This window comes from Schistocerca piceifrons, chromosome 2, assembly GCF_021461385.2.
Source record: "Schistocerca piceifrons isolate TAMUIC-IGC-003096 chromosome 2, iqSchPice1.1, whole genome shotgun sequence".
NCBI classification, from domain to species: domain Eukaryota; kingdom Metazoa; phylum Arthropoda; class Insecta; order Orthoptera; family Acrididae; genus Schistocerca; species Schistocerca piceifrons.
The window spans coordinates 607,334,044-607,360,627 of NC_060139.1; the positions used below are offsets into that span (position 1 = coordinate 607,334,044).

Below are 26,584 nucleotides of genomic sequence, written 5' to 3' on the forward strand. Positions count from 1 at the left end.
CACATCCGTTCATGCCCTGGGGAGGCGTTTCTTCTGTGTACTGACTCCTTGACCAGCCTACAGTCTCTCGACCAAGGCTACCCTCATCATCCTTTGATAGCAACCATCGAGGAGTCCATCTATGTCCTGGAACGGTCAGGTCGTTCAGTGGTGTTTATCTGGACCCCAGGTCATGTTGGAATCCCATGCAACAAACTTGTCGACAGGCTGGCCCAACAGGCTATGCGGAAACCGCTTATGGAGATCGGCTTCTCCTCAAGTGACCTGCGTTCAGTACTACTCCGCAAAGTTTTGTGGCTTTGGGAGATGAAATGGCATAACCTCTGCATGCACAACAAACTGCATGCCATCAAGGAGACTACGAATGTGTGGCAGTCCTCCATGCGGGCCTCTTGCACGGGCTCTGTGGTTCTCTGCTGGCTCTGCATTGGCCACGCTTGGGTGACACATGGCTACCTCCTGTGCCATGGTGACTCACCTCAGTGTTGATGCAGTGCCCTGCTGACAGTGGCCCATATCTTGGTGAGCTGTCCGTCTTTGGCTGCCCTGCTGCGGACTCTTCAGTTACTGGACTCGTTGCCATTAATCTTAGCTGACAATGCCTCATAGGCTAATTTAGTTTTATGTTTTATATGCAATGGTGGGTTTTATCATTCTATAAAAGTTTTAGCACAGGTCCTTTGCCCCTTTGTGTTCTCCACTCTAATGCTTTTAGGGTGGATGTTTTAATGTGTCGCAGACTGGTTAGCTTTTCCTTTTTATTCTCGTGGTTGGCCAGCCACTGTCATGTGCTCTCATGTTTTTACCCCTTCTATCTGTTTCTTGCTTATCTCTACAGTTTTTTCTCCTGTTTTTGTCCATAGTAGTGTTGGTTGCCCTTTCTGTCGTTCTTCTGGTTCTTCCTTTGTCTTGTTATTGTGCTGTACGTCTCTTTTCTTTTCTTCTTTCTGTTGTGTAATTATTTTACTGGGAACAAGAGACTGATGACCTTGCAGTTTGGTCTCCCCCCCCCCCTCCCCCCCCCTTTTAAACAAACCAACCAAATTAGTAGACAGTGGTAAAGAATCCTTTTATGGCTTTGACAGTGACCCAATGGAAACTGAAGCACAAGGTGAGGACCATGAAACTTGAAATGTGGGTTCTATAGGTCTGCAGGAGGTGTGCTGCTAAGGTCGAACAGAGAAGCGAAACCTAAGAAATGCCCTGACCATTTTACATACTACCTACAAGAAGGATTTCCACATGCAGACATTGATGTTAAAGTGGCCTTGTAACAGATAAATAAGGAAGAATGGAAAAAAAAGGAATGAAGAAAGAATTCTCATTTCTAGTTCATAAGGACACATTCGCAGAGGTAACACTTCCTGGGAACACAAATATCTTAAGAGTAAGTGAGTATTAAAGATAGTGCGTGGGACATGCAGTACACCTGGTGGTAAAAGGTTGCTTTCAAGTGCAAGGTGTTCATTATCAGGAAACCATCACACTGATGGTCAAGCATGTTTCAGAGATGTGTCACTTCTACATCATCTTAAGAGAATCTGAATATCAACCGTGTTCACATCACCATAGAGGCTGAAGAAAGCAGCCGGTGGAATTGGAATCAAAAAATTGATGAGGTGTTATAAAAACTGCAGCTGAGATTTTTTGAGATAAGACTTAGGAACAGTGAGCCAACACCTAGGTGTGGAAATTACATGGATTTGTGAAAAAGGAAATATTTGGATCTCCCAGGAACCCTGTGCAAGAAAAATTGGAATGACTGAAGCTAAGCCAATGTCAATGCCACTTGAACTCAGTTTGGACTTTGAGACAATCGAATCAGCTGACATCAGTGTACTTTATCAGGAGGCAGTTGGAAGTCTTCTAGATCTATCTCAAATCTACAGGTGTGACATGTTTTGCTGTTAACCCTCTTAGCAGATATAATCAGTGTTCTAAGTAGGTCAGTTGGTATTTAGCTGTTTAATGGGAACCCAGGGCCACAAGCTAGATTTTTCTAGATATGGCAGTAGAGAAACAGATACAGATTGGGGAAATAAAATCGATAGCAGATACTTTGTAACTAGTTCATGTATAAGAATGCAAAACTCATTAATTTTGTGGACTCATAGAAAACAAAAATAACATTGCAGTTTCAACTTACGAAGCTGAATATACGGCTTTGTAATCATCTTTTCAAGATTTATTTTGGTTAATACAACTTACATCTAAGGTAGACCAAGTAGTGTCTCACAGTCACATAAAGGTAAGAAAGGAACCATTCAGTCAAAGAATTTAGTGACAAATCTAGAGTCAAGCACATAAATATAAAATATCACTTTATTAGAAGGCATCTTGAGTCAAGTGTTGTTAATATTGAACATGTGCCTTCTGAAGAAATGTTAGCTGATGCTTTTACAAAACCTCTGAGTAATGCAAAACATGAAACATGTGCAAGAAACTGTGGCCTTGTGAAATAAGTGAAGGAGTAACTGTACATTTAAACTTCATATTGTGTGTCAATGTCAGTTTAAGGGAATGGTTTGGGATATGTAAATTGATATCAACAGCTTACTCTTTATGCCTTGTTACTGCTACTCGGTGGTTGTTATGTGCTCATGGGTGTGTAGTCATAGTAGTGCACATACAGATTTTCGTGAAATAAAATGTTGTTTTACAAAGCTTCCACCATAATTATAATTAAAAGGGTTAACAATTATTAGTCTTTCAGCTCTTTGTATGTCTTGAGATAATTTAATGTGAATGTTTCAGTATATTAACAAAAAATATTTCCCTATGTACTGTTGTGTACAAGAGTTGTATTGATATGTACATTTTATTTTTAAAACTGTTAACTGACATGCAGATGGCGTCCACTGCAGCTCTCCCTCCCTCCCTCCCTCCCTCCCTCCCTCCCTCCCCCTCCCCTGGACACCCTCCCTCCCCTCCCCTCCCTCCCACTCCTACCACTCCCCTCCCTCCCACTTCCATCCCTCTCTCTCCCCCTCCCACTCTCACCCCCTTTCCCATCCCCTCGCCCTTGCCCATCGCGCCCATCCCCCTCCCTTCTTCTAGACAATATAATAGAAGGAAACAAGTGATGACAGAATAGGAGGAAATTAATGTTCTTGCTGCTGTTGTAGCTTATCTATAAGTTAGTTCCTACCCAATTGCACGAGGAAGTGGCATGAGATAGGCAAGTATCCTATGCGTTCTTCATCGACACAGTTTCCATCCCTATCACATCTTTTTCCAAGATCTGTGTGGAAATGATTATGACAGTTGTGTTAACTTCTGTACATGGGTAGTAACACAGGATACTGCAGATGTATCATGTATTGTGTTTAATGATGAAGCCACATTTATCAATTATGGCTAGGTAAACTGCTGAAACAGGCTCTGTTAGTCTATTGACAATCCCCGTTGGCTTCGTCAGGTGCAACGTCAATGTCAATGGAGTGTAAACATAAGGTTTGTGATAGTAAACCATCAGGTCGTAGACCCATTTTTCATAGACGGAACAGCGAACTTGCTCAGGTACCGCAGCCACTCAAACAGACCATCTTTCATGGATTTTAGATTATGTTCTTCTGCAGACTAGGAGGAACCTGTGGTACTAACATGATGGCTGTGTGGCCCATAGTGCACAAAGTATTACAGCGTGTCTTCACAATTTGTTTTCAAATCACTGAATTGGACACAAAGGACCTGTACCTTGGATGACCCGTTTCCCAGATTTGACACCTGTAGATTTTTTCCGTGGGAAAAGCTGAAAGACACTGTATGCAAGGACATACCAGCTATACCCAATGATACGCAAAGACGTATCACTACAGCCTGCTTGGACATCTCCGCCGAAATGCTAGCATGTGTGCACCAGTCGTTCCACACCAGACTGGAAGCATGCATTTCCGCTGCTGGTGGTCATTTTGAACACAAGCTGTGATGGTCAGTTGCCTTGTTACTGGTCAGAATCCATGTAACTAGTGCCTGCATTTGTGTTGTTCTTTATTGTATGCTACCACAGGTATTGTACAAGTGTCAGTGTGAAAACTTTTCGAAATGATGTACTTTTAATTTGTTGGTGTCAGTAGGTATTCTTCCAGTTAAAAATATATTGTTTGTACAAAAAATACACTTTCTAAGTGTTCATTGTTCATTGGCCCCTGACTACCAATCCATTCTGTGAAATCTGAACATCAGTAGCACCTTCCATTTCTGCCATATTTGTGGTACAAGTTTTATGTGACCCACCCTGTACATTGAAGTACTCGACCCATTATTTGTTAAATAATTGCACCAATGGCACCTTCATCTTAAGGGGGTTTGTGTGTGAATAACTGTCAAAAAAATCAATTTTTCAATTTTTGTCTTAAAATATTCTCTGTAGTTTTCTGTATGAGAAAAATTTTACTCACAGGAAAATGGACCACAGAAAGTACCAAAATTAGAGGAATTTAAAAGTGGCTGCATGCACCATGACATCCCCATGGCACACAATCAGCTCTGTTAAAATTAAAGTGTTGTCCTCATTTTTTAATTTTTATGACTTTTTAGTCCCTTAAGTTGGCTGACCTGCGAAAGCTTTGCAGTTACTTATCTTTTGTTTACACAGAGAGTTTAGTCATTGTTTGCTGTTGTGGTGTGAATATTTTGTTTACAGTGACGTAATTGTGTGTGTGAGTTTCCTATTTTGTGCATGAGTTCTGTACTCCACTTGAAAAAAATGGAAAGAATTAAGAGTTTCAGTGCTAAACAACTTAAATTTTATGGAAATCAGTTCACCAAATGGATTAACTCTGCTAATACTGAAATACAACATGATACAACACTTGAATCAGCTTCAACTACTCCAAGTGCTTTGAAGTTAAAACTGAAATATTTGGATAGTGCGCTTGATACTATTAATGCTGATAATATAGAGATGCCAACTGTTGATACAGGTTCTGTTATTGTTGAACTCTCTGCTCTATCTGAACTAATAAATAAAGCTTTGCTGTGTAAGAAGTGCGCCAATAGTGGTGTGAAGGTAGTTGAAGAGATATGTGCTAGAAGAAGTTGTGCATCAAAATTAGGAATTTTTTAACTTTTGTCATTTAAGTGAAGGTGGTTATACTTGGGGCATAACTAAATAGAGACTGTATAACACAAATATTAAACTTGGGTATGCTATGAGGTGTAGAGGCAAAGGGTACAAAAGTGCACAAATTTTGTGCGCTCTTATGGACTTACCTCCCCCTACAAGGTTTGACAGGTACAATAAAATTTGTCTACAGACTTTAGAAGTAGTAGGAAATATAGTATGAAAAATGCTGTTCAGGAAAATGTAGACATGAATGACAGCAATACGTGTATGTCTGCAGCCCTGGAGATCATCCTTGCAGCGAAGAGGCCATAGTTCCCTAAATGGCGTAGTAACAGATACATCATTAGACACTGTTACTGGCCTCCCCACCCCACTCCCCCCCCCCCCAAGGTGCTCACAGTCCTTTTGTGGTTACGTGTTTGGCGCACATGGGGCCCTGAGCTATTGCAGTCTCCTTTCTTATCGAGGTCGCGTTACCATCCTTGTTCCTCTCCCTCCCTATCCTTGCTCCTTCGTCCCTGCCCCCTCTTTTCCCTCTTAGTGGACATCTTTATGTTGACCTGGCTATCCTCCTGGCTTTGTTTTGGTCTGTGCTATTGTTTAGTTTGCTGTTTTCATCTCCTTTTCTGCGTTTTTGGCCCCCTCGGAGTTTGACCTACACTTCCAAAATTTTGTGTTCAGTGTGAGCCATTTGGGGATGAACTCCCTACCTAGCTTCCATGGTGCAGGTTCCTCTCCCCCTCCCCTCCCCTTTCCCTTTGCACCCTGGCTCCTCTCCTGCTAGGTCACCAGCATGGTAGCCAGTCCATGTGGTGGGGCTGTTAAGTTCCCATTTGGCTGAGCTCCCTGAAACCACAGGGATCACACTACTAGTACCTGAGCTGTTAATGCATTGTGTATGCCCAGGAGTCGATGCTCATCACTTTGGGGCGCCAGAACTCCTGGCAATGGCCGCCGTGCCAGACGGCCCTTAGTGTGCCTGGGTGGCGCCCACAGGGTGAGCCCCTGATAGGAGTGGGTGGTACTAGGGCGGATGCCTTGCGCATGAAGCGACAAAAACTTCACCATCCTAGCAATTCTGTGGCCATCTCTAAGAGTGGTAGCAGATGTGACACTCCTTCTTCTGATCCTTCGGCCTTTCCCTCCCTGGCCACCCCCAGGAAGGAGGGTCAAGCTTGCTGGCTTGGGTTGTGAAACCTTTCCCTCGGTACGTGGTTTGTACTAGGATGGATGGCGGAAGTATTGCCACAACCAAGCCTTTGTTTTTCATGGAGACAATTGAAGATAAGTACGGAGAAGTGGAGTCGGTGAGTAAAATGTGGTCCGGTGCTTTGCTCATAAAGACATCTTCTGCTGCCCAATCTGACGCCCTGCGTGCTTGTGACTGTCTTGGTGACGCCCCAGTGTCCATCATGCCCCATCAATATTTGAACTCGGTACAGGGCATTATTGCCACCGAGATCTTCTTCTCTCTACTGACGAGGAGCTCCGTGCTAACCTCGAGCAGCGAGGGGTTCGTTTTATCTGCTGTGTGCAGCGAAGCCCTCTAAACAATCACACCGCTACGGATGCCTTTATCCTGGCCTTTGAGGGGGATGTCCTCCCAGAGAAGGTGAAGGTCATGGTGTATTGGTGTGATGTAAAACCTTATATTCCACCACTGATGACATGCTTTAAATGCTTACAATTTGGACACATCTTCCCGCTGCGACACTGATCCCCTCTGCGGCGACTGTGGGCACCCCCTCCATGAGGGGAGTGCCTGTGCTCCCCCGCCAGTGTGTGTAAATTGTCATGGACAGCATTCTCCATGCTCACCTGCATGCCCGGTGTTTGTGAAAGAAAGGATGATTCAAGAGTACAAAACCTTAGATCAGCTCACCTATACTGAGACTCGACAAAACTATGACTGGCTCCATCCCGTGTCTATGACTTCTACTTTTGCTTCAGTTATGTCCATTCCCCCTCCTCTTCCCAGCCGCACCCCATTTGCCCCCTGCCTTCAGCCTCCTCCTCCTCCTCCTCCTCCTCCCTCTCCCACTCCCCCTCCCCCTGCCCGTCAGTACCCATACCCACCCCTTCGGGTGCTGCTCCCCCTCCCCTACTGGAGAAGTGCTCCCCTCGTTCGGCGGCCGCCGGTACTGTAGCTCCCTACCGGGACTCCTCTTCCCGGCACCCCCTGAAATGCGATCTGCTGCTCCACGTTGGCAGCGCAATCCAGGTTCGGTGGGTGTCAAGATTGCCCGGTGTAATTCTGTGCCCGCCCTCACTGAAGTCTGCATTTCTCTTCCTTCCCAAGAGAAGAAGCAGAAATGCAAGAACAAGGGCAAGGCCCCTCTGGTACCCCCTGAGGTGCAGCCTTCCCCTCCTCCAGTCAATGAACCAACAGAGTCTGACCCCACCTATATGATATTACCCCATCCTTATCGGTGACAGATAGCGACTTGACTGTGTGACCGACTCCAGTCCATTTGCTTCCCATTTGGACTCCGGTTTGAGAATCCTCCAGTGGAATTGTAATGGATATTTGCATCACCATCCAGAGTTGCAGGCCCTTCTTTCCTTTTACTCTGCCACTTGTATTGTTATCCAGGAGACCCATTTTGTCAATTCTTACTCACCTGCCCTTCATGGATTCCACACTTCCTGTTGGAACTGAATTGGCCCCTTGCGGGCTTCTGGTGGTGTTTGCACCTTGGTCCACAAGGGCATTGTTAGTAAAGGAGTTCCCCCTCCATACTACTCTGGAAGCCATTGCTGTCAGGGTCCATCTGGCCACTCCATTTGCAATTTGTAATCTCTACCTCCCACCTGACAGGCCGCCCACATCCCTTGCCCTAACCACCCTTCTTCAACAACTCCCTTCTCCCTTCCTACTATAGGGGACTTCAATGCCCACAACCCTCTTTGGGGTAGTCATATGACTACGGCCTTGGGGCGGACAGTTGAAGCTGTTCTGGCAGGGCTTGACCTCTGTTTACTGAACACAGGCGCTCCTACACACTTTAGTGTGGCGCATGGCACTTTCTCTACCGTTGACCTCTCCATCTGCAGTCCCGGCCTTCTTCCCTCCATTCAGTGGGGTGTCCACGATGACTTATGTGGCAGCGACCATTGGCCGATTGTTTTGATCTTACTTCAGTGTCTCGTTTTGTCGCCCTCCCAGGTGGCTCATCTCTAAGGCTGTGATTGGGATGCCTTCTCCTCTGCTCCCATCCCCCCTGTATTGCCACATGACAGTGTTGATGAATCTACAGACTTCGACTGCTGCCATCATTTCAGCAGCTGTTTCAGCAATCCCTTCTTCCTCAGGGTTCCCCCACCGGAAGATGGTCCCTTGGTGGACTCCGGAAATTGCTGCAGCCATAAAAGACAGCCACCGTGCTCTTCAGCCCTTCAAGGGCCACTCTTCTACGCTCTTCTTCTGGTCTTTAAACAACTCTGCGCCCAGGCCTGCTACCTAATCAAATTTCAGAAACTGATTTGCTGGGAATGATATGTAGCTGGCATAGGACCACACACCCCCTCTTCACAAGTCTGGGCGAAACTCAGGTGAATTTTTGGCCACCCTCCTCCCACCGGGGTTGAAGGAATTTCTGTGCTTGGTGTTGTCCTTACCAATCCGGACATTGTAGCAGAAAATTTCACTCAACACTTTGCTCAAGCTTCGGCATCGGCTCAGTATCCGCTCACATTCCTTCTCATGAAAGAGCGCTCAGAACGACTGCCTTTGTCTCTTGTTTCTCGTTGCCCATTCCGCGAGTAGGAATTTGCCAGTCCGCTCACCCTTTGTCCTGACACGGCTCCTGGACCAGATTGGATACATAAACAAATGCTCCAACAATTATCGTTGGCTGGCCACCATGGTATACTGACCCTCTTCGTCTGTGGAGTGAGGGAGTCGTTCCTACCCAGTGGCAGGAAAGCATTGTTGTTCCAGCTTCAGTTGGATAGCTACCATCCAATTAAACCCTTTGCAAGCTCCTTGAACGCATGGCGAGTTGGCGGCTGTTTTGGATCCTTGAATCGCGTGACCTTTTGTCATCAACTCAAAGTGGTTTTCACTGTGGCCGCTCTACGGTGGATAACTTGGTCCATCTGGAGTCTGCTATCCGGTCGGCTTTTGCCCATCAGCAACACCTCCTTGAAGTCTTCTTTGATCTGCATAAAGCCTATGACACCACTTGGCCCCACCACATCCTCATCACCCCCCATGAATGGGGCCTTTGTGGTGCTCTGCCAGTTTTTATCTGTAACTTCCTTTCTTGTTGTTCTTTTCAGGTCCAAGTTGGCTCTTCCTACAGCACTCCCCATTGGCAAGAAAATGGGGTTCCACAGGGTTCCATGCTGAGTGTCCCTCTCTTTCTCATAGCCATTAATGGTCTGGTGACAGCTGTTGGGCCGACAGTGTCCCCCTCTTTGTATGCTGACGATTTTTGTATTTATGTCACTTCCTCCGTAATGGGCGCTGCAGAATGCCGTTTACAGGGGGCAATCTGCCAGGTGCACTCATGGGCTCTCTCCCATGGCTTTCAGTTTTCGGCGGCTAAATTGTGTGTGATGCATTTCTGCCATCGCCTTACAGTCCATCCCGATCTGGAACTGTTCCTCGATGGTCAGCACCTCGAGGTGGTGGACACCCACTGCTTCTTGGGTCTGGTCTTCGATGCTCGGTTGACATGGCTCCCTCATCTTCGCCATGTGAAGAGGACGTGCTGGTTCCATCTCAAAGGTCTTAGGTGTCTGTGCAATACCACCTGGCGTGTCGACCACTCTGTTCTCCTGCGATTGTATCAAGCGTTGGTCTCCTTTCTCTCCTTGCTCAACATGGATGCTTGGTAGTTTTCATTTGGACCCCAGGCCAAGTTGAGATTACTGGCAATGAACTCGCTGATTGACTTCCTTCGCCGAACAAGCTCAGAGCGATTAAAGATTCTAAAACTCCGTGGCGGTCTTCCTTCCAGGCCTCTTGTAAGGCCTCAGTCTCTATGGTAGTCCTGTCTATGGTTCTGCGTTCCCTTCGACATTGCAGATACTAGACCCCATCCACCACTGTGGGGTCTGACTTGCGACTGATGCCTTCTGGACTAGCCCCATACTTAGCCTTTTCGCAGAGGCGGGGATTCCACCACTGCGAGTTTTGCGCCAACAGCTGATATCTTACGCGCTCCGCATTCGCTGCTCCCCAAAGCACCCTAATTAAGGTCTCCTTTATCCAGACACAGAGATCACCCTGCCACAGCGGCGTCCACGATGTGGGCTTACCATGGCTGTACGCATTTAGTAGCTCTTTCCTGAGCTCCAGCAATTTTCTTTACTGCCTCTTTTCTCCGCTCAAGCACGTACACCTCCATGGTGCGTCTCCCGGCTGCAGCTCTGTCTTGGATCTCTCAATCGATTCAAAGGATTCTGTCCCTCCGATGGCTCTTTGCCACCAGTTCTACTGTCTCCTCAGTTCTTTTCAAGGTTCAGAAGTGATCTATACTGATGATTTCATGGTTGCTGGTCTCACTGGTTTTGCTTACACCTATGCATGAAACATGGAACTTTGTTCCTTGCTAGATGGCTGTAGTGTCTTTACTGCAGAATTGGTAGCCATCTTGTGCGCAGTGGACCATATCTGCTCCTGCTCAGGACTATCCTTCACTATCTGTAGTGACTCATTGAGCAGTTTGCACGCTATCGACGAGTGCTTCCCCCGCCACCTGTTGGTCATTGCTATCCAGGACTCTCTTTCCCTCCTTGCTCAACATGGATGCTTGGTGGTTTTCATTTGGACCCCAGGCCAAGTTGGGATTCCTGGCAATGAACTTGCTGATTGACTGGCTAAATTAGCTACTATCAGGCCATCTCTTGCTATTGGCATTCCGGAAATAGACCTTCGCTTGGCATTATGTCGTCAGGTTTTGGGCCTTTGGGATGCAGAATGGCACACTCTTTCTTCGCTGAACAAGCTCAGAGTGATTAAAGATTCTAAAACTCCGTGGCGGCCCTCCATCCAGGCATCTTGTAAGGCCTCTGTTGTCCTACGCCAGCTCCGCATCGGCCATACTTGGCTGACTCACAGTTATCTCCTCCGTCGTGAGGCCCCCCCCCCCCCCCCCTCCCCCCGTCATTCTGGATGTTGACTGTGGCTCACATCATATTGGACTGCCCAAACTTAGCCACCCTGCGACGGACTTTTAGCCTTCGAGACTCGCTACCTCTGACAATGCCTCAGTGGTGGATCTCGTTTTACGTTTTATTCGTGATAGGGGTTTTTATCGCTTTATTTAAGGGAGGGACTTTCCACCTTATCAGTTAGTGGAGGGGCTGGCGGGTGGCGGGCCCTCTTGTTCCCCCCTAATCCCCAACTGTATTGGCTTCAACTGGGGTTGGTGGTTCTCCCCGGCCCTCTGCCTTCCCACTTCTTTCCTAACGGGGTCTGTTATGTCTTGAGCATCTCTCTTGATTCCTGTGCTTCTTCCTTCATGCCCCTGTCATTAGTCACTTTCTTTCCCTCACCTTTTCTTCCGCCTTTTGCCCTCCTTCCCTGTCAGTAGTTCATCATTTTATGGACATTGTAGTTCCCTCTTATAATGTGAGATTTTATCGGTTTTAGTTAATCCAAGGTTGGAGGGACTGATGACCGCGTAGTTTGGTCCCTTCTCAACCCAACCAACCAATTACTGTCAAGGCTGTATTAGTGGAACTGAAAATCATAAATATTTGATTAATTTTAGTGGTTGTAGTGGAGGGATGGAATCTGACCGTGTTGTGAAGATACTTCACAGGTCAGTGGGGAAATATGGTGTGATGTTTACTTCTTACCTTGGAGATGAAAACTCAAAAGGGTACCAAAAAATTGTGAATCCAAACCTTATGCTGACACACACAAAAAAGAAGACTGTATTGGAGACATGTCCAGAAAAGATTAGGTACAAGATTGATGAACTTGAAGAGGAATTTGAAGGGAAATAAATTAGGTGATGGTAAGTGCATTAGTGGACGTGTCTGGCTTGCAGACAAGAAATAGACAAGTTGCAGTACTATTATGGACAAACAATAAAACAAAATACAAATGACCTCGAGGAAATGAAAAAGGCTGTATGGGCTACTTTCTTTCACAAATCCTCCACAGAGGCCAATCCATGTCACGCCCTCTGCCCACCTGGCAGTGATTCATGGTGTGGCTATCTGTTACTCATGGTGAGACCTACAACCATAAACATTCTGTGACATTTGCTATAATGGAAGTTATAAAACCTATACAGGGTGTTACAAAAAGGTACGGCCTAACTTTCAGGAAACATTCCTCACACACAAATAAAGAAAAGGTGTTATGTGGACATGTGTCCGGAAACGCTTAATTACCATGTTAGAGCTCGTTTTAGTTTGTTCTTCCACCTACGCTCAATGGAGCACGTTATCATGATTTCATACGGGATACTCTACCTGTGCTGCTAGAACATGTGCCTTTACAAGTACGACACAACATGTGGTTCATGCACGATGGAGCTCCTGCACATTTCAGTCGAAGTCTTCGTACGCTTCTCAACAACAGTTTCGGTGACCAATGGACTGGTAGAGGCGGACCAATTCCATGGCCTCCATGCTCTCCTGACCGCAACCCTCTTGACTTTCATTTATGGGGGCATTTGAAAGCTCTTGTCTACACAATCCCAGTACCAGATGTAGAGACTCTTTGTGCTCGTATTGTGGACGGCTGTGATACAATACGCCATTCTCCAGGGCTGCATCAGCGCGTCAGAGATTCCATGCGACTGAGGGTGGATGCATGTATCCTCGCTAACGGAGGACATTTTGAACATTTCCTGTAACGAAGTGTTTGAAGTCACGCTGGTACGTTCTGTTGCTGTGTGTTTCCATTCCATGATTATTGTGATTAGAAGAGAAGTAATAAAATGAGCTCTAAGATGGAAAGTAAGTGTTTCCGAACACATGTCCACGTAACATATTTTCTTTCTTTGTGACACTGGACCCTCATTCGGGAGGACGACGGTTCAATCCCGTCTCCAGCCATCCTGATTTAGGTTTTCTGCGATTTCCCTAAATCGCTTCAGGCAAATGCCGGGATGGTTCCTTTGAAAGGGCACGGCCGATTTCCTTCCCAGTCCTTCCCTAATCCGAGCATGAGCTCAGTCTCTAATGACCTCGTTGTCGACGGGACGTTAAACACTAACCACAACCACCACCACTTTCTTTGTGTGTGAGGAATGTTTCCTGAAAGTTTGGCCGTACCTTTTCGTAACACCCTGTATATAGGGATCTTAGTGACACAAGATTATTAGAGAAATGTTTACATGGTAACTCAAAATCCAAATGAAACTTTCAACAATTGTATATGGGAGCATATACCAAAAACTGATGTAGCAGGACTAAATGCTCTGAAAATAGGTGTGCTAGATGCTGTTCTGTGTTTCAATGATGGTGCTGTGTCAAGGCTTAATGGTAGTGGAACTGATGGGGTGCCTGGTGGATTAAACATGCATAGAGCTCTAACAGCCATTGACTGAAGAAGATTCTTCAAAGCAGAAAAATCAGTGTTGGAAGCCACCGAAGAAGCAAGAAGAAGAAGAAGAAGAAGAAGAAGAAGAAGTGTGAAAAAGTAAAGGGAAGTTAAACAACACATGAAAGATGAGTATGCACCTGGGATGCATTAGTGCCATGCAAGTTTAATAGGAAAAAACAAGTTTTAACTCTAACCCGAATCTCTTGAAAGTTAAATTATTTCATGTTCTGGGACACTTTGGCTAAAAGCTATTAAAGATAGAGAGCTGAAATTTTGTATACTGTCTTAAAACATACTTAACTAAAAAGTAGACTCCTCTTGTGACTTGACTTTGAAAATAGAATGTTTTTTTGTAGAAAAACCCTGAACTAATTTCCAGAATTTTTGACAATCATACTTAAAATTTTTTGTTCCACAATTTATGACAGCACCATCTTTTCAACAGTATGCTTTAAAGAGCATAGTGTAAAGAACTTAAAGGAAAAAATAAACCTTCTACTTTGTTTGTATTTTGAGTAATGTGTACCTATGATATACATAAATAATTAGCATGGTTTATTTTACTTGCAACATAAAAATTCAATTAAAAGAAAGTGAGAGAGCCAAAGCTGTGGTTCATACATAAAAATGTTCCCAAAAGATGTCTTAAAAGATGGTAAGCATTATATGGGCTTACAGATCTTATTCTTTGAGTTACACTGTTTTAAAAACTGACAATTTTTTCAAGAGTTCCCAGGGTATGCGTGGACTAGTCCCCTTGATAGCTTCTTGGCTCCTAGTGTCCTCTGCTTTTAAGTTTGTGTCAGTGTGACTATTCTGCTATCAAAATATTGACTGATTGTTCAGTTTGTTTCTATCTACTCATTCTTGTTTCTTTCCAAATAGACATTTAGTTTACCATCTATATTACTTGGTAAGCAATGTAGCACTAATTTAATGTATAAAAGGTATTTCTTTTTTTTTTAACCATTTGAACATTTTTTTATGCATAAAGATCAGACTTATGCGTTTCACCTAGGTACATTATTTCAGAACTGTTCACATATTAAGATAAGCAACTGCTACTGACAATAGAATGCAGAAGTCATATAATCTGACTGACCTGAAACATGCCATAGATACCCAAAAAATGCTGCTTCAAAATGGTACTATTGAAATTGAAAGCAGTCTGAAATCGTGTTGAAATTCATTAGTACGAAAGAGGAGAAGGAGAAAAGAAATTTGTCGGACAAAATTGTACTGTAGACAAGAAGCCGAAAGGATTTGGCAACATATTCTCTATTAGCCAACCAATGAATGCTTAGACTTTCAGGTATTTTATGCGCACAGTTTATAAGGTTTCAGTGTGACAGTACCCCCTCCTTCTTTCCCTAAATTGTGGTTCTATTTATGGACTAATCTCTAGTGTACTGTGAGGCTAGATTAGGTTGGAAGGTGACAATTCGACTGTCAGTTGGTGAAGCCAACGAACCTGAGTATGAAATAAAGGCTGCCTGTTTATACAAAAACTGTGTAGATAATACTGTATTTCTTCAAATGGATAATGTCTTTTGGCAGATTGTCATCATCAGATCTGCCTTAAGACAGAAATGGAGTACACATTATTTCACATATTACTCGAAAGAATGTAAAGGTACATTACATAAACTTAAAAAATCTGTACATCATATTTTGTCAAAATTTAACCAATACAATGTATTAATTTTTAAGTTATTGACATGCACCTTTCATACCTGTTTGCTGTGTTTTTCTTTCATCAATTAGTGAACACATCTTCTTTCTAATAAGTGAAATAATGTCTCACCTGTGTTTATTTCTTTTTCTCTTATGCCAGATCTGATGATGGCAGTCTGCCAAATGCATGAGCCATTTGAAGAAATAAAGTGCAATCTAGACAAACAATTTTTGTGTAAGTGAATCGTGGTCGCAGACTTCTATAGACTTCCTGTCTTCCTTCATAAAGGCTGTGTGCCCAAAGTGATTTGCAGTGTCACCTCAGGTCTACATTCATCATTGTCAACATTTGCTCCATATTTACTGTCCATCATGACTGCATGTTAATCCTGATTTGTGGTTGCTTCTGTCCTCCTCTTATTTCACTATAAAGACATCGCAGCTAACTTACATTCCACATTTATTGTAATTTTTCTTTGTAAATATCTAAAATTGCCAGAAAAATTAGAATAACTATACTATATAATGCACAAACATCCAAAGAGTACTTTGGTGCTTATTATGTATATATGTATCTTTATGTATATACACTATGTGATCAAAAGTATCTGGAAACCTGGCTGAAAATGATGTTGGAATGCAATATGGTGTTGGCCCACCCTTAGCCTTTGTGACAGCTTCCACTCTCGCAGGCATACATTCAGCCAGGTGCTGGAAGGTTTCTTGGGGAATGGCAGCCCATTCTTCACAGACTGCTGCGCTGAGGAGAGGTATCGATGTTGATCAGTGAGGCCTGGCATGAAATCGGCATTCCAAAACATCCCAAAGGTATTCTATAGAATTCAGGCCAGGACTCTGTGCAGGCCAGTCCATTGTAGGGACATTGTCATGTAAGCACTCCGCCATAGGTCGTGCGTTATGGACAGGTGCTCGATTGTGTTGAAAGATGCAGTTGCCATCCCAACAATGGGAAGCTAGATGGTGCTTAAAACATCAATGTAGGCCTGTGCTGTGATAGTGCCATGCAAAACAACAAGGTGTGCAAGCCCCCTCCATGAAAAAAATCACCGCACCATAACACAACCGCCTCCGAATTTTACTGTTGGCGCTACACATGACGTTCACCAGGCATTCGCCATCTTCACATCCTGCCATTGGATCGCCACATTGTGTATTGTGATTCGTCACTCCACACAGCATTTTTCCACTGTTCAGTTGTCCAAGGTGTACGCTCCTTACACCAAGCGAGGCATCGTTTGGCATTTACTGGCATGATTGGTGGGTTATGAGCAGCCGCTTGACTATGAAATTAAAGTTTTCTCACCTCTCGCCTAACTGTCATAGTACTTGCAGTGGATCCTGATGCATTTTGGAATTACTGTGTGATGGTCTGGATAGATGTCTGCCTATTAAACATTACGACCCTCTTCAACTGTCAATGATCTCTGTCAGTCAACAGACAAGGTCGGCCTATACGCTTTTGTCCTGTATGTGTCCCTTCACGTTTCCACTTCGCTATCACACTGGAAACAGTGGACCTAGAGATGTTTAGGAGTGTGGAAATCTCACTTACAGATGTGTGACACAAGTGATACTCAATCACCTGACCATGTTCGAAATCCGTCTAGGGGAGCGCCCCATTATGCTCTCTCACGATGTCCATTGACTACTGAGGTCGTTGATATGGAGTACCTGGCAGTAGGTGGCAGCACAGTGCACCTAATATGAAAATAGCTACTGTACTCTGTACATTGAGTGGCAAATTGTACTGTCTTCCTGACGCTGTGGTAGGAATTGGAACTGTCATAAGAATATGTTCAAATGGAATCCAACACCTGTCTGCCAAATGTAGCCAATGAAATGATCTTGCTGGTCCTGCTGATGCCATGAAATTCACAAATACATCACCTTCTGCTTCACAGCACTCTGCAACACATCCTAAGTACCATTTGTCGTCATAAACAGCAATAACATAGCAACCTGGTTGTATGTTGCAGCTTTTGCTTCTGAATCCTGAGTCAGACACACTGTGAAGACACATGTTGTGCCTGAACCTATAGTTATAACTGGACAGTCTGCTTATCTGCACAATGTCAGAGTCCTTTGGAGAGAAGTGATGATGGCTCCTTGTGCCTGCAACAGTTTTAACGCGTTCTGGTCTGCTTTTTAGCAACTCTTTGACTGATTTCACCTCATCTCTCGAAACATAGAATGATTGTATGCCAGAGATATTTTTCTGTATCCAGGTTTATAATTGAAGAGGTGTTAGAATGTGACCTTCTGTAGGGTGCTGCAGACTAGCTTGTGATGCCATGCACTTAATGGTAGCACCAATACCATCACATACATTTTTACTATGACTTGTTGCGAAAAAATTCCATTCTGCGTGAATCTGAAAATCGTGGTAATGCCTGCATAATTTTTTGAGATTTTTACAGTTTTTGTACCGACTAGCTGCCTCATCACTGAAGTGTTTCGCAAAATGTATGTGAGGCAACTTGTTTTTCACATATGCCATGACAGTGCAAATGTGGGCATGAACTGCAATGGCATCATGAATTAAACAGTCACTAAAGACGCACAGGTTCATGACAGACACATCACCTGATTCACCTCTATAGTAAATCGCAAATGGCTGGAGAGTTGCTTGACTGTTGTCCCAATGTTATCCTTGGGTGGCATCTTGAACTGTAAATGCATAATTTTCAGAAAAGTCTAGTATTACTGTAATTTCATCTTGTTTCGAATTATCCTTACAAAACTGGAGATAAGCCGATTGTGCTGTTACTGTGAAGCTGTGTGTGGTCAGTTTGTCCGTTTTTTGAAATTTCAACAAAATCTTCCACTGTACTTTGCTTTGTTTCAAGACTTGTGCGATACATGTGTGTCCATTGTTTATAAGAAACAAGTTCATCGTCATCCATAAGGAGTTCACCATACAGTTTGTTTTTCATGAGTCCTGCAAGATTTGCCTTACCAGGACACTTTTCACACCTGTGTATCATGCACTGGTAGGAACTGATGTCACACATAGCAGCTTCATTGCACCTTTGTAATCTAGACCAGAATCCTTTATAGCAGCAAACATCAGCTTATCATTTTGATGGGTGTGCCCCTTGCACAAGCCATTTTGGCCGAAGATTGAAAAAAGATGATAAGCCTACTTTGGTATAGGGATACTTTTCCTTGAATTCTACGCATAGTTCCGATATGTTGCATAACAACAGTCTTTTTTTCACCGTTAACATAGTCTTTTTTTCCGGGCATTATTCGGCTGTAGTCATTATTTTGATAAAACTCCGACACTAGCACCTTTATTTCTGAACTCAATTGCTTACCCTGAGCCTGCTGAAGTTGTGGAACCACTCCTTGGGTTGCTTTTATTTTCCTAGCTTGCTTTACCATATATGTAGAAACATTTAATTCCTTTGCAGTATAGTCAATAGACCAGCTGGAAGGCGCAAGGGTAAGAATAGCTACTTTTTTCTGCCGTGTGGATATAGCACATTTTTCGTCCAAATCATGCACAATTTTGTCCAGTTCAGAGCATTTCTGGCATGATTTCTGTTCCTTTGGAGCAGATAGTTCTTTCTCTTCCACCATTAGCGTGTCAGCTATTTTGTGTTTTAATTCCATTTGAGCTTCTTGTAGTTTTCTTCTACCATAGCTGGGCCTGTCTCTTTTCCCAACTTTGTGTGTCTTCACGGGAGACAAACCAAGAGCAGTCACTGAAGTATTTAATTGCTCATCCGGTGTGGTTGTAGGTGGCTGATACTCTTCGTCACTGTCGTGTAAATTATCAGAATATTCTTCCTTTTTTAACAGTGTACCGCACCTGGAACGTAACTTTTGTCCTGGTTTCATGTTAAGTCCCACACACTGATTCACTTTCAATACTGATTTTATATCAATTTCTCTGAGGCTACAGTTCACTGTCTTCTTATGAATCCAAAATGGATCATAACAACTTCTTTGTAGGAAAGAATACTTATCCAGAAAAACTTTCATATGATGATAACAAACACTAAAGTTTCCTGGAACTGTACTTCTTGTGCCCACAGGGTGTATCTCGGATCCCCATAGCAACAAATCTTGGTCCGATTCATCCAGATCATACAGTACAAAGCGAATGCCACATTTTGTTCCATATGTTGTTTTATGACATTCAGATGCTTGTGCTCTACCAATACTGCAACTTGGTGAACGAAAGCACCACTAGTATACTCTTCTGCCTCCATACTAACTTAATCTTAAAAATATGAATAACCTGTAACTGTTGCTTGTTTCCTTTGTTGTTCCTGCCTAACAATGACTAATTCTGTCCCTGAAAACTACCATTGTTTAACTTTCTGTTGCCTAATGGTTCCCAACAATTGCTGCAGCTTTATCTGAAACAAGCTGTCTGCATCATCACTATTACTTGCTAAATCGTGTTAAAAGAAACGTAACCAAATACATCTCTGTCAGCTTTTATTGTACACAAATGCCTTGCAATAACAAGTTGAAATTTTGCCACATAGTATATTATGGTCTACTTATGCAGTGTTTGAAATTTGGCTTGGATACCACTTGTCCCTTATGTGCTACCACACTTAGAAAATCCATGTTTTTCAGGTAATTTTTCAAATTTTTGTATTTTCGTGTGCATGTAACTCTGTTTGTGTGACTGATGTGGGCAAGATGAGTTCTGTGTGTGTTTAGGCCACATTAAGCTTATCACAAAAAAACCCTTTTTGAATGAATTATATTTGGCATAGAGGGCACCTACAATATGTACCTTGTAACATATTACATTTTTTTAATCACATTTTGGAATTTTTGTATTTTCCCTCAGAAATATGTTGTTGGTGTTTTGATTCATAGAGTGTGTTCTATAAGTGGATGTTACTGGGTTGTAAAAATTTCACTGGGCTGTGCGGAATAGTTCCAAAGTTATTAAGACCTGAAGTTGGGTCTGAAGATAAATTGCCAGATGCAGGTTGCAGTTTCCAGGTCACGCCACCTTCTTTCACAAGCCGTAATTCTGGAACTAATTAGCAGAGGAACTTAGAAATTTTGTACATGAGTGTTCCACACTTGGTAGCATTGCTGTGCTGAATTTCAGCTGAATCTGAGACTGTCAGCTGGAACATTTTCTCAAATTGGTTGAATTGACATGGAATGACCCAGCTGTGTGTCACAGGGCTGTGTCCTATGCAAAGACGAGTGAGAAGGATCTGCTGGCTGGAAGGAGGCACACCACGGCTGTATTGTGGACTTACTAGGTGCAGCTTATTGTCTGTCACTTTCAGCCTTTCTTCTTCCCATTGGTGCATGGCTCTGTCTCTCAACAGTGAGGCAAGATACACTGAAGTGTCTAAGGATCAAGGCTCACCTTGCTGGCTGCTACATCCACCATTTCATTCCCCTAAATACCCATGTATCCTGACACACAGCAGAAAGCCACCTCCTTCCCCAGCCTTTGTTGGCGGAGAAGGGCTTTCCAGATATTGAGACTACTTTATCTGCTGGTTAAAAGCATTGGAGATGAAGGGCATTCAGGAAGTTGGAACAGATGAGGAACTTAGCACTTGCTGCACATCTCATTTGCTCCATTTCCTCAAAGATATTGTATAACTCACCATTGAAGATGGTGAAATCCTTTTTGTTATGACAAACTCTGTCATATTTGGCTCACTTCTACCATACACATTTTAAAAATGTCTATTTAGTTAATCCACCACACCAACAACACAAATTTACCGATCTTTATAAAAAGACTATGCATATTCCATACTACAGTATGGTTGCTAAACATTAAAACAATATACATACACAAAACAAATAATAATTCATCAAATACTGTAAAAATATTTTCCATAGCAGTAAGTAAGTTAGAGAAGTCAATATTACACATTAACACTTTAAATGCGAACATTTCCGGTCAGCCTTTACTGTTACTTTTGCTGATATCGAGTGAAACAAGAAGATCACTGTTACCAGGCACTTTTTATTTATTTCCACAGTGCATTTCAAAGGTTTAATTACACCTATTAATATGACGTGTTGGGTTATGACTTTGGGGTAACATAGTACTGTCAGTTCTAATATCAGATTCCACCTGTCAGCTTTGACATCAGGTGTGATCTAATGAGTTCATGATGTGAAGGATGTAAGTGGCCTGTTATTAAATGTTATCTGTGGTTGTCTTTCTAACTCATGTGAACTATGCTGTTTACTCCAAATATGTTGCGATTCGAAGGGTGTGGTTAGGCAGGAACCCAAGCTCACAGCCTGAGCTGCTGCGAGTGAATCAAGTAGCAATTTTTATGTATAATCTTGCTTCTCATAAATGTGTTACTTAAACACTTACATGTAACACCTAACAGATATGACTAACAAACCCACAGGTCTGCCATAACCAACATTTTGCGCTCCTTCTGTCACTTCCACCTCTGAACCACAGCCAAAATGGTTCTGTATGTACAAATTTTTCCACTGTTGGCAACATAATTATTACACTTTATATTTTCAACATGATACCTGATTACATAACTGGGTACAAAATATAAGCTATAAAAACATGACAGGAAAGGATTTGTGTACCACTTGAAATATTTGCAGTAACATATCTATTCATCTGCACAAAGATCTCCACTGTACTTTAGGATTTGCTTCGAAATAATGTTGTATTTTTTGTTTTGCTGTTTTGTCTTTGCACTTAGAAATAGTGTTTCTGCTTTGCTATATGTTCTTTGTACTATTAATTTCTTTACAAGTATGGTGTTGTATATGTGATTTATGATGACAGAGATATGAGCCTGTGGCCACTACATGTATTTTATTTTAGATATTTTGTAAGGGGCGATCAGAAAGTTTCTGTTCAAAGGCCTTATGGTCCAGAATTGATACGCCAATCAGGCAAAATTGCCATGAGCGTATAAGCAGTCATCCCACCAACACACCAGATTGAACATACCCATTTGGTAAAACATCATGTCCTGCTGTCTGAAGTTCGTAACTGCCTGCTGCGTATCTTTGTCCGACCGGAATTGTTGACCCTTAAAGGTGTTTTTTAGGGTACTTATGGTGTGATAATCCCATGGGGAGAGATCAGGACTATAGAGCGGGGACTCAGATGTTGCCACTATAGATGGCACAACTTCTGCTTTACAACATTCGCGATATGGGGATGTGTGTTGTCATGAAACAGCAGCAGCAACTCCCCTTGTGACAGTTTCCCGGACATTTCGCCTTGCACATTTAATTTCACCAGCATTATGAAATACTTATTCCCAGTGAGAGAGAAACAGGTTGCCTTGAAATCAATTAGCAACGGGCCTCGGTAATCAAAGAACAGGGTGAGCACCGGCTTTCCGGAAGATGGCTGGTTCGTGAACGTGTTGGGATGATGAGACACCTGCACATTCTTCATTCTCCAGTGGATGTCTACTGCTGTTTGTCCTTCAACAGGCAAGAAAGGAATAATAGCATTTTGGTCCTGTTTGTACACATTTGGTAATGATGTCACCATAGCTTATGTTTTCACATTTACTGCATGCATGTCAGGAAGACATGCATGCCACACTAATTGCTTGCCTACATGTCGGTGCTTATATATTGTATCGGAGCTCCAATATGTTGCATATATGGTGCAGAAACGCCCTCAAACAGAAAATTTTTAGTTGACCATATACTTTTACTTTTACTTTCAGTCTTCTGTCAAGGAGTTTCACAGATCCATATTCAGAAATAGTGGTGGTTCTTTTTTTTTTTTTTTTTTTGCTAGATAGTTCCATAGGTTACCTCAGATAGTTCCATAGGTTACCTCAGAGACACACATGTGTATTAGTACACACAAAACTACTGATTATGGAGGTGAAAACCTTTGAAATGAAATGCATTGTGGAGATGATAAACAGTGACTTGTAACAGTAAACTTGTTGTTCCACTTCATGCATTGGCACCGTGATGATCAGAATGACAGTGTTTTAACTCAAAATGACATACCATAATCAGTAACTAAGTGATACTCATAAGTGGGAAAAAATGGGTACTTTTTTTTTTAACTCCTCATACCTAATCATTGTTCCATTTTGACATCTCATAATGCTAACTGACCAACATATGTGTATGGAAATGTTCAAACTTGAGCATGAATTGTTGCTGTAGTGATTACATGGTGTATATGACTGTCCATTCAATAAAACAATTGTTTGGGGTGTGACTTTATTCTGATAAAGTTATATAATGTAATTTTTGAACCAACTTATTTGGTGGTTGAGTAGCCTAGGCTGAAATAGTCACCAAGAATCTGAGATCAAAAATAAAATTTCATAGAATGAAAGGACCCTCACAGGAGTGTGGTATTTTATGTAAGTGTTGTATTTCCGTGTCTGATACAGATGTTTGTATTTAATTCATTATGACATGGGAAGCTGCAGATGTGGAGTTTTTAATGTAATTGTGAGAAAAAATAAGGCTTCATCCTTGGAATATTGCCCAAAGCACTGTGAACTTCAGTTGTTGTATCACATTTGCCACATGTGAAAAAAGTTTTGGGATTCTTGTGTAGTAAAATCTGCCCTGTTTTCATTATTGGATAGCTAAACCTATAATTATGAAGCAGGACTCTGAAAATTCAATTTAATGAAGAATGAAAGAAAGTAGGGTCGTATATGTAAATGTACAACCATTTATTGTTGTTATTTGATAGATTTCTGCAATAGTGACTAGTGCCTGGTGACTTCTTACCTTTTTTCCCTGGTGTAAATCTTTATTCTGTTGTCTACAGCTCCCAACTGAGTAAATTAAAATGAGTGATTATTAGCCTACATTATGAACGCACTTACACCTATATTGAAGTAAATAACATATACTGATTAGTTAGTTCATAAAGAATATGTGCCAGATAGTTTATGAATTATATGTTGTTAATAATTCTACAGTTTGATTTTTAATATTGCCATGTAAAATAAAGAATTTGAAAGATTGATATTCATTTGCTCAGACTCTGGTGTTGAATTGTTTGCAGCTTATCAACATAGGGTCACAGTATAATTATGGTAATGAAGATCATGCAGAATTTTTGTGTGTCGTGTCGAGGGAATATGGAGCCTCTCTGAACTCTCAAGGGACTGAACCAACAGACAGGGCAAAGGTAAATATGTTATATCTTGATGTTTCATTGTGTGCCTCTTTGAAAATAAAACTACTCAAAACAAGTATAGTGATGAGGGCGAGAAATTGTTAAATGGGCTTTTAAGTTAATTTCTTCTTTTCATTTCATTTTCATTGGTCCAAGTTTTTCTGAGATAATTAACTTGAGGCATATTTCATAAAGGCATCCTGTACTGTATCTTGAGTGTTTTTATGGGAATAACGATTCCCCCACCCGTGATAAGTTGTTTCCTGATTGTGAACAAGTTTTGTTTGTTTTCATGATTTATGCAGTAAGTGGCATCATTATATTGTGTGGATAATTTACTCACCAGCTATTGGTTGGAAATCTATGGAAATCATTCATTCAGTCTTCAGATACTCCCGGCAACTTGGGGCAGTTGTCAAAATATATCTTTTACAGAGCATAACATTCACTGTCAAAAGTATATATATGATATGAATAATTTAGTAGTAACAACTATAGAAAATGACAGATTGCTACATACCGTGAAGAAGACACGTTAAATTGCAGATGAACACAATTAAAAGAGACTTAAATCAAGCCTTTGGCGACTGCCTTCATCAGTAAAAGAGACACACACACGCTATCCATACACACAAGCAAACACACCTCGAGCACACAATACCACCAACTCCAGTATCTCTCTGTTGTTTAATTTAGGTGTACTGATGACAACTCACTGAATAGCAGAAGCTTTGAGTAATTGGCAGGTGTAGACAAAAGAAAGAGAGAGAGAGAGAGAGAGAGAGAGAGAGAGAGAGAGAGAGAGAGAGAGAGAGATTATATTAGTTATATAGTGCCTCTTCAGAGTAGGTAGGTGTTTCCCAGAATCATGTTGTGCATAAGCAGATATTTCCTCTTGCAAAGTTACTTTCATCACTGTTCCATCTTGAAGGAGCCTGTTGTCCTTGGCATGACTTTCTGCTTGCAAATAAACTTAGCAATCTTACACAATGTCCGTGCTCCTACTTGTGACAGATTATTGTATAGTTTTAAATTGCAAGTATCATTCGTCTGCTGGATGACATAGGGGTACGCGTCACTCCTGTGGAGTGGTATGTATCACCACCAATGCCGTAGCTCAGGGAAGATCTTCATTTTCAAAAATAACTGTTTCTTGGTGCAGTAGAGTTTATTTTGTAACTGAACTATTCATCCATCCATCCATCCATCCATCCATGATGTTCCGTAGTACCTATCAAGGAGGAGAACTTCAGGGATGTGGAACGAGACAATATATGCATTAACAAAAGATGAGGAAATTATAGAAACTTAACCTGTGTACTGCACTAACAATAAACTCTCAGTAGACAGGCAATACTATTCATGATTATGCCATCTAAATGTGATTGAGGAAATTAGAAAGAAAGCTACTGCTTTGAAAAAAGCTGCAGCCTCCTCAGTTACAGTATTGATCTATTTATCTGCTATTAGTAGCTTAATATTAACATTTACTTGATTATAATTATACTTTTCAAACAAAATATGTACATAATCAGTAGTTACTGAAACCCTTATACTGAATCTTTGTTTCAGTGTTCTGCCTGTAGACTGTGGGTCCAGGGTTTAGTACCTGCTTAGGCTCGAGATTTTCTCTCCTTGTGAATTGGGTGTTTGTGTTGAGCTAATCTCACGTTCATCACGAAGATGCATAAGTCGTTGTAGTGCCAGGAAATAGAAAGACTTGCAGGAGGCAGCCGAACAACCTGAGACATGATTTCCTTGCCAATAATGCCCTGTTATCATTTCATTTTCCTTTGTACATCACATTACTGCTTGTCATATAGTTTTACAATGAACTTCTCAAGCCCTGTATCTACATAACAATAATACAGAAAGGACAGATTCCTACCTGTCACATAGATGAGGTGTCGAGTTACAGACAGGCACACGAAAAAGGTAAGAGTGCTATAAGCATTGGGACAAAGTCCTTTTTCCGATGTACAAAGCATGTGCACATTCACACAAAACATATCGCTCTCCCTCTCCCACCCACCCACCACCACAATCTCTGGGTGCTGGAGCTGGAGTGTGAGTGTGACTGTGACTGTGTGTCTAATATGAGCAGCAAGCTGCAAAATGAGAAGGGGTTGAAATCTTGACAGAGAATGTGATGCTCCGTCTGGATTCTTCCTATCCACACCAGCTGTTATTACCCTGCTCCCAC

The 26,584-nt window shown here is 42.3% G+C and overlaps 1 protein-coding gene across 1 annotated transcript in view; it reads left to right on the forward strand.

Moving 5' to 3' along the window:
* LOC124778028 (BTB/POZ domain-containing protein KCTD5) overlaps positions 1 to 26,584 on the forward strand; it is a 71,118-nt gene that overhangs the window by 17,351 nt on the left and 27,183 nt on the right. Inside the window, exon 4 of the mRNA XM_047253610.1 lies at positions 24,268 to 24,393. Within this exon, the coding sequence (XP_047109566.1) occupies positions 24,268 to 24,393 (126 nt within the window). The remainder of the gene's footprint in view (positions 1 to 24,267; positions 24,394 to 26,584) is intronic.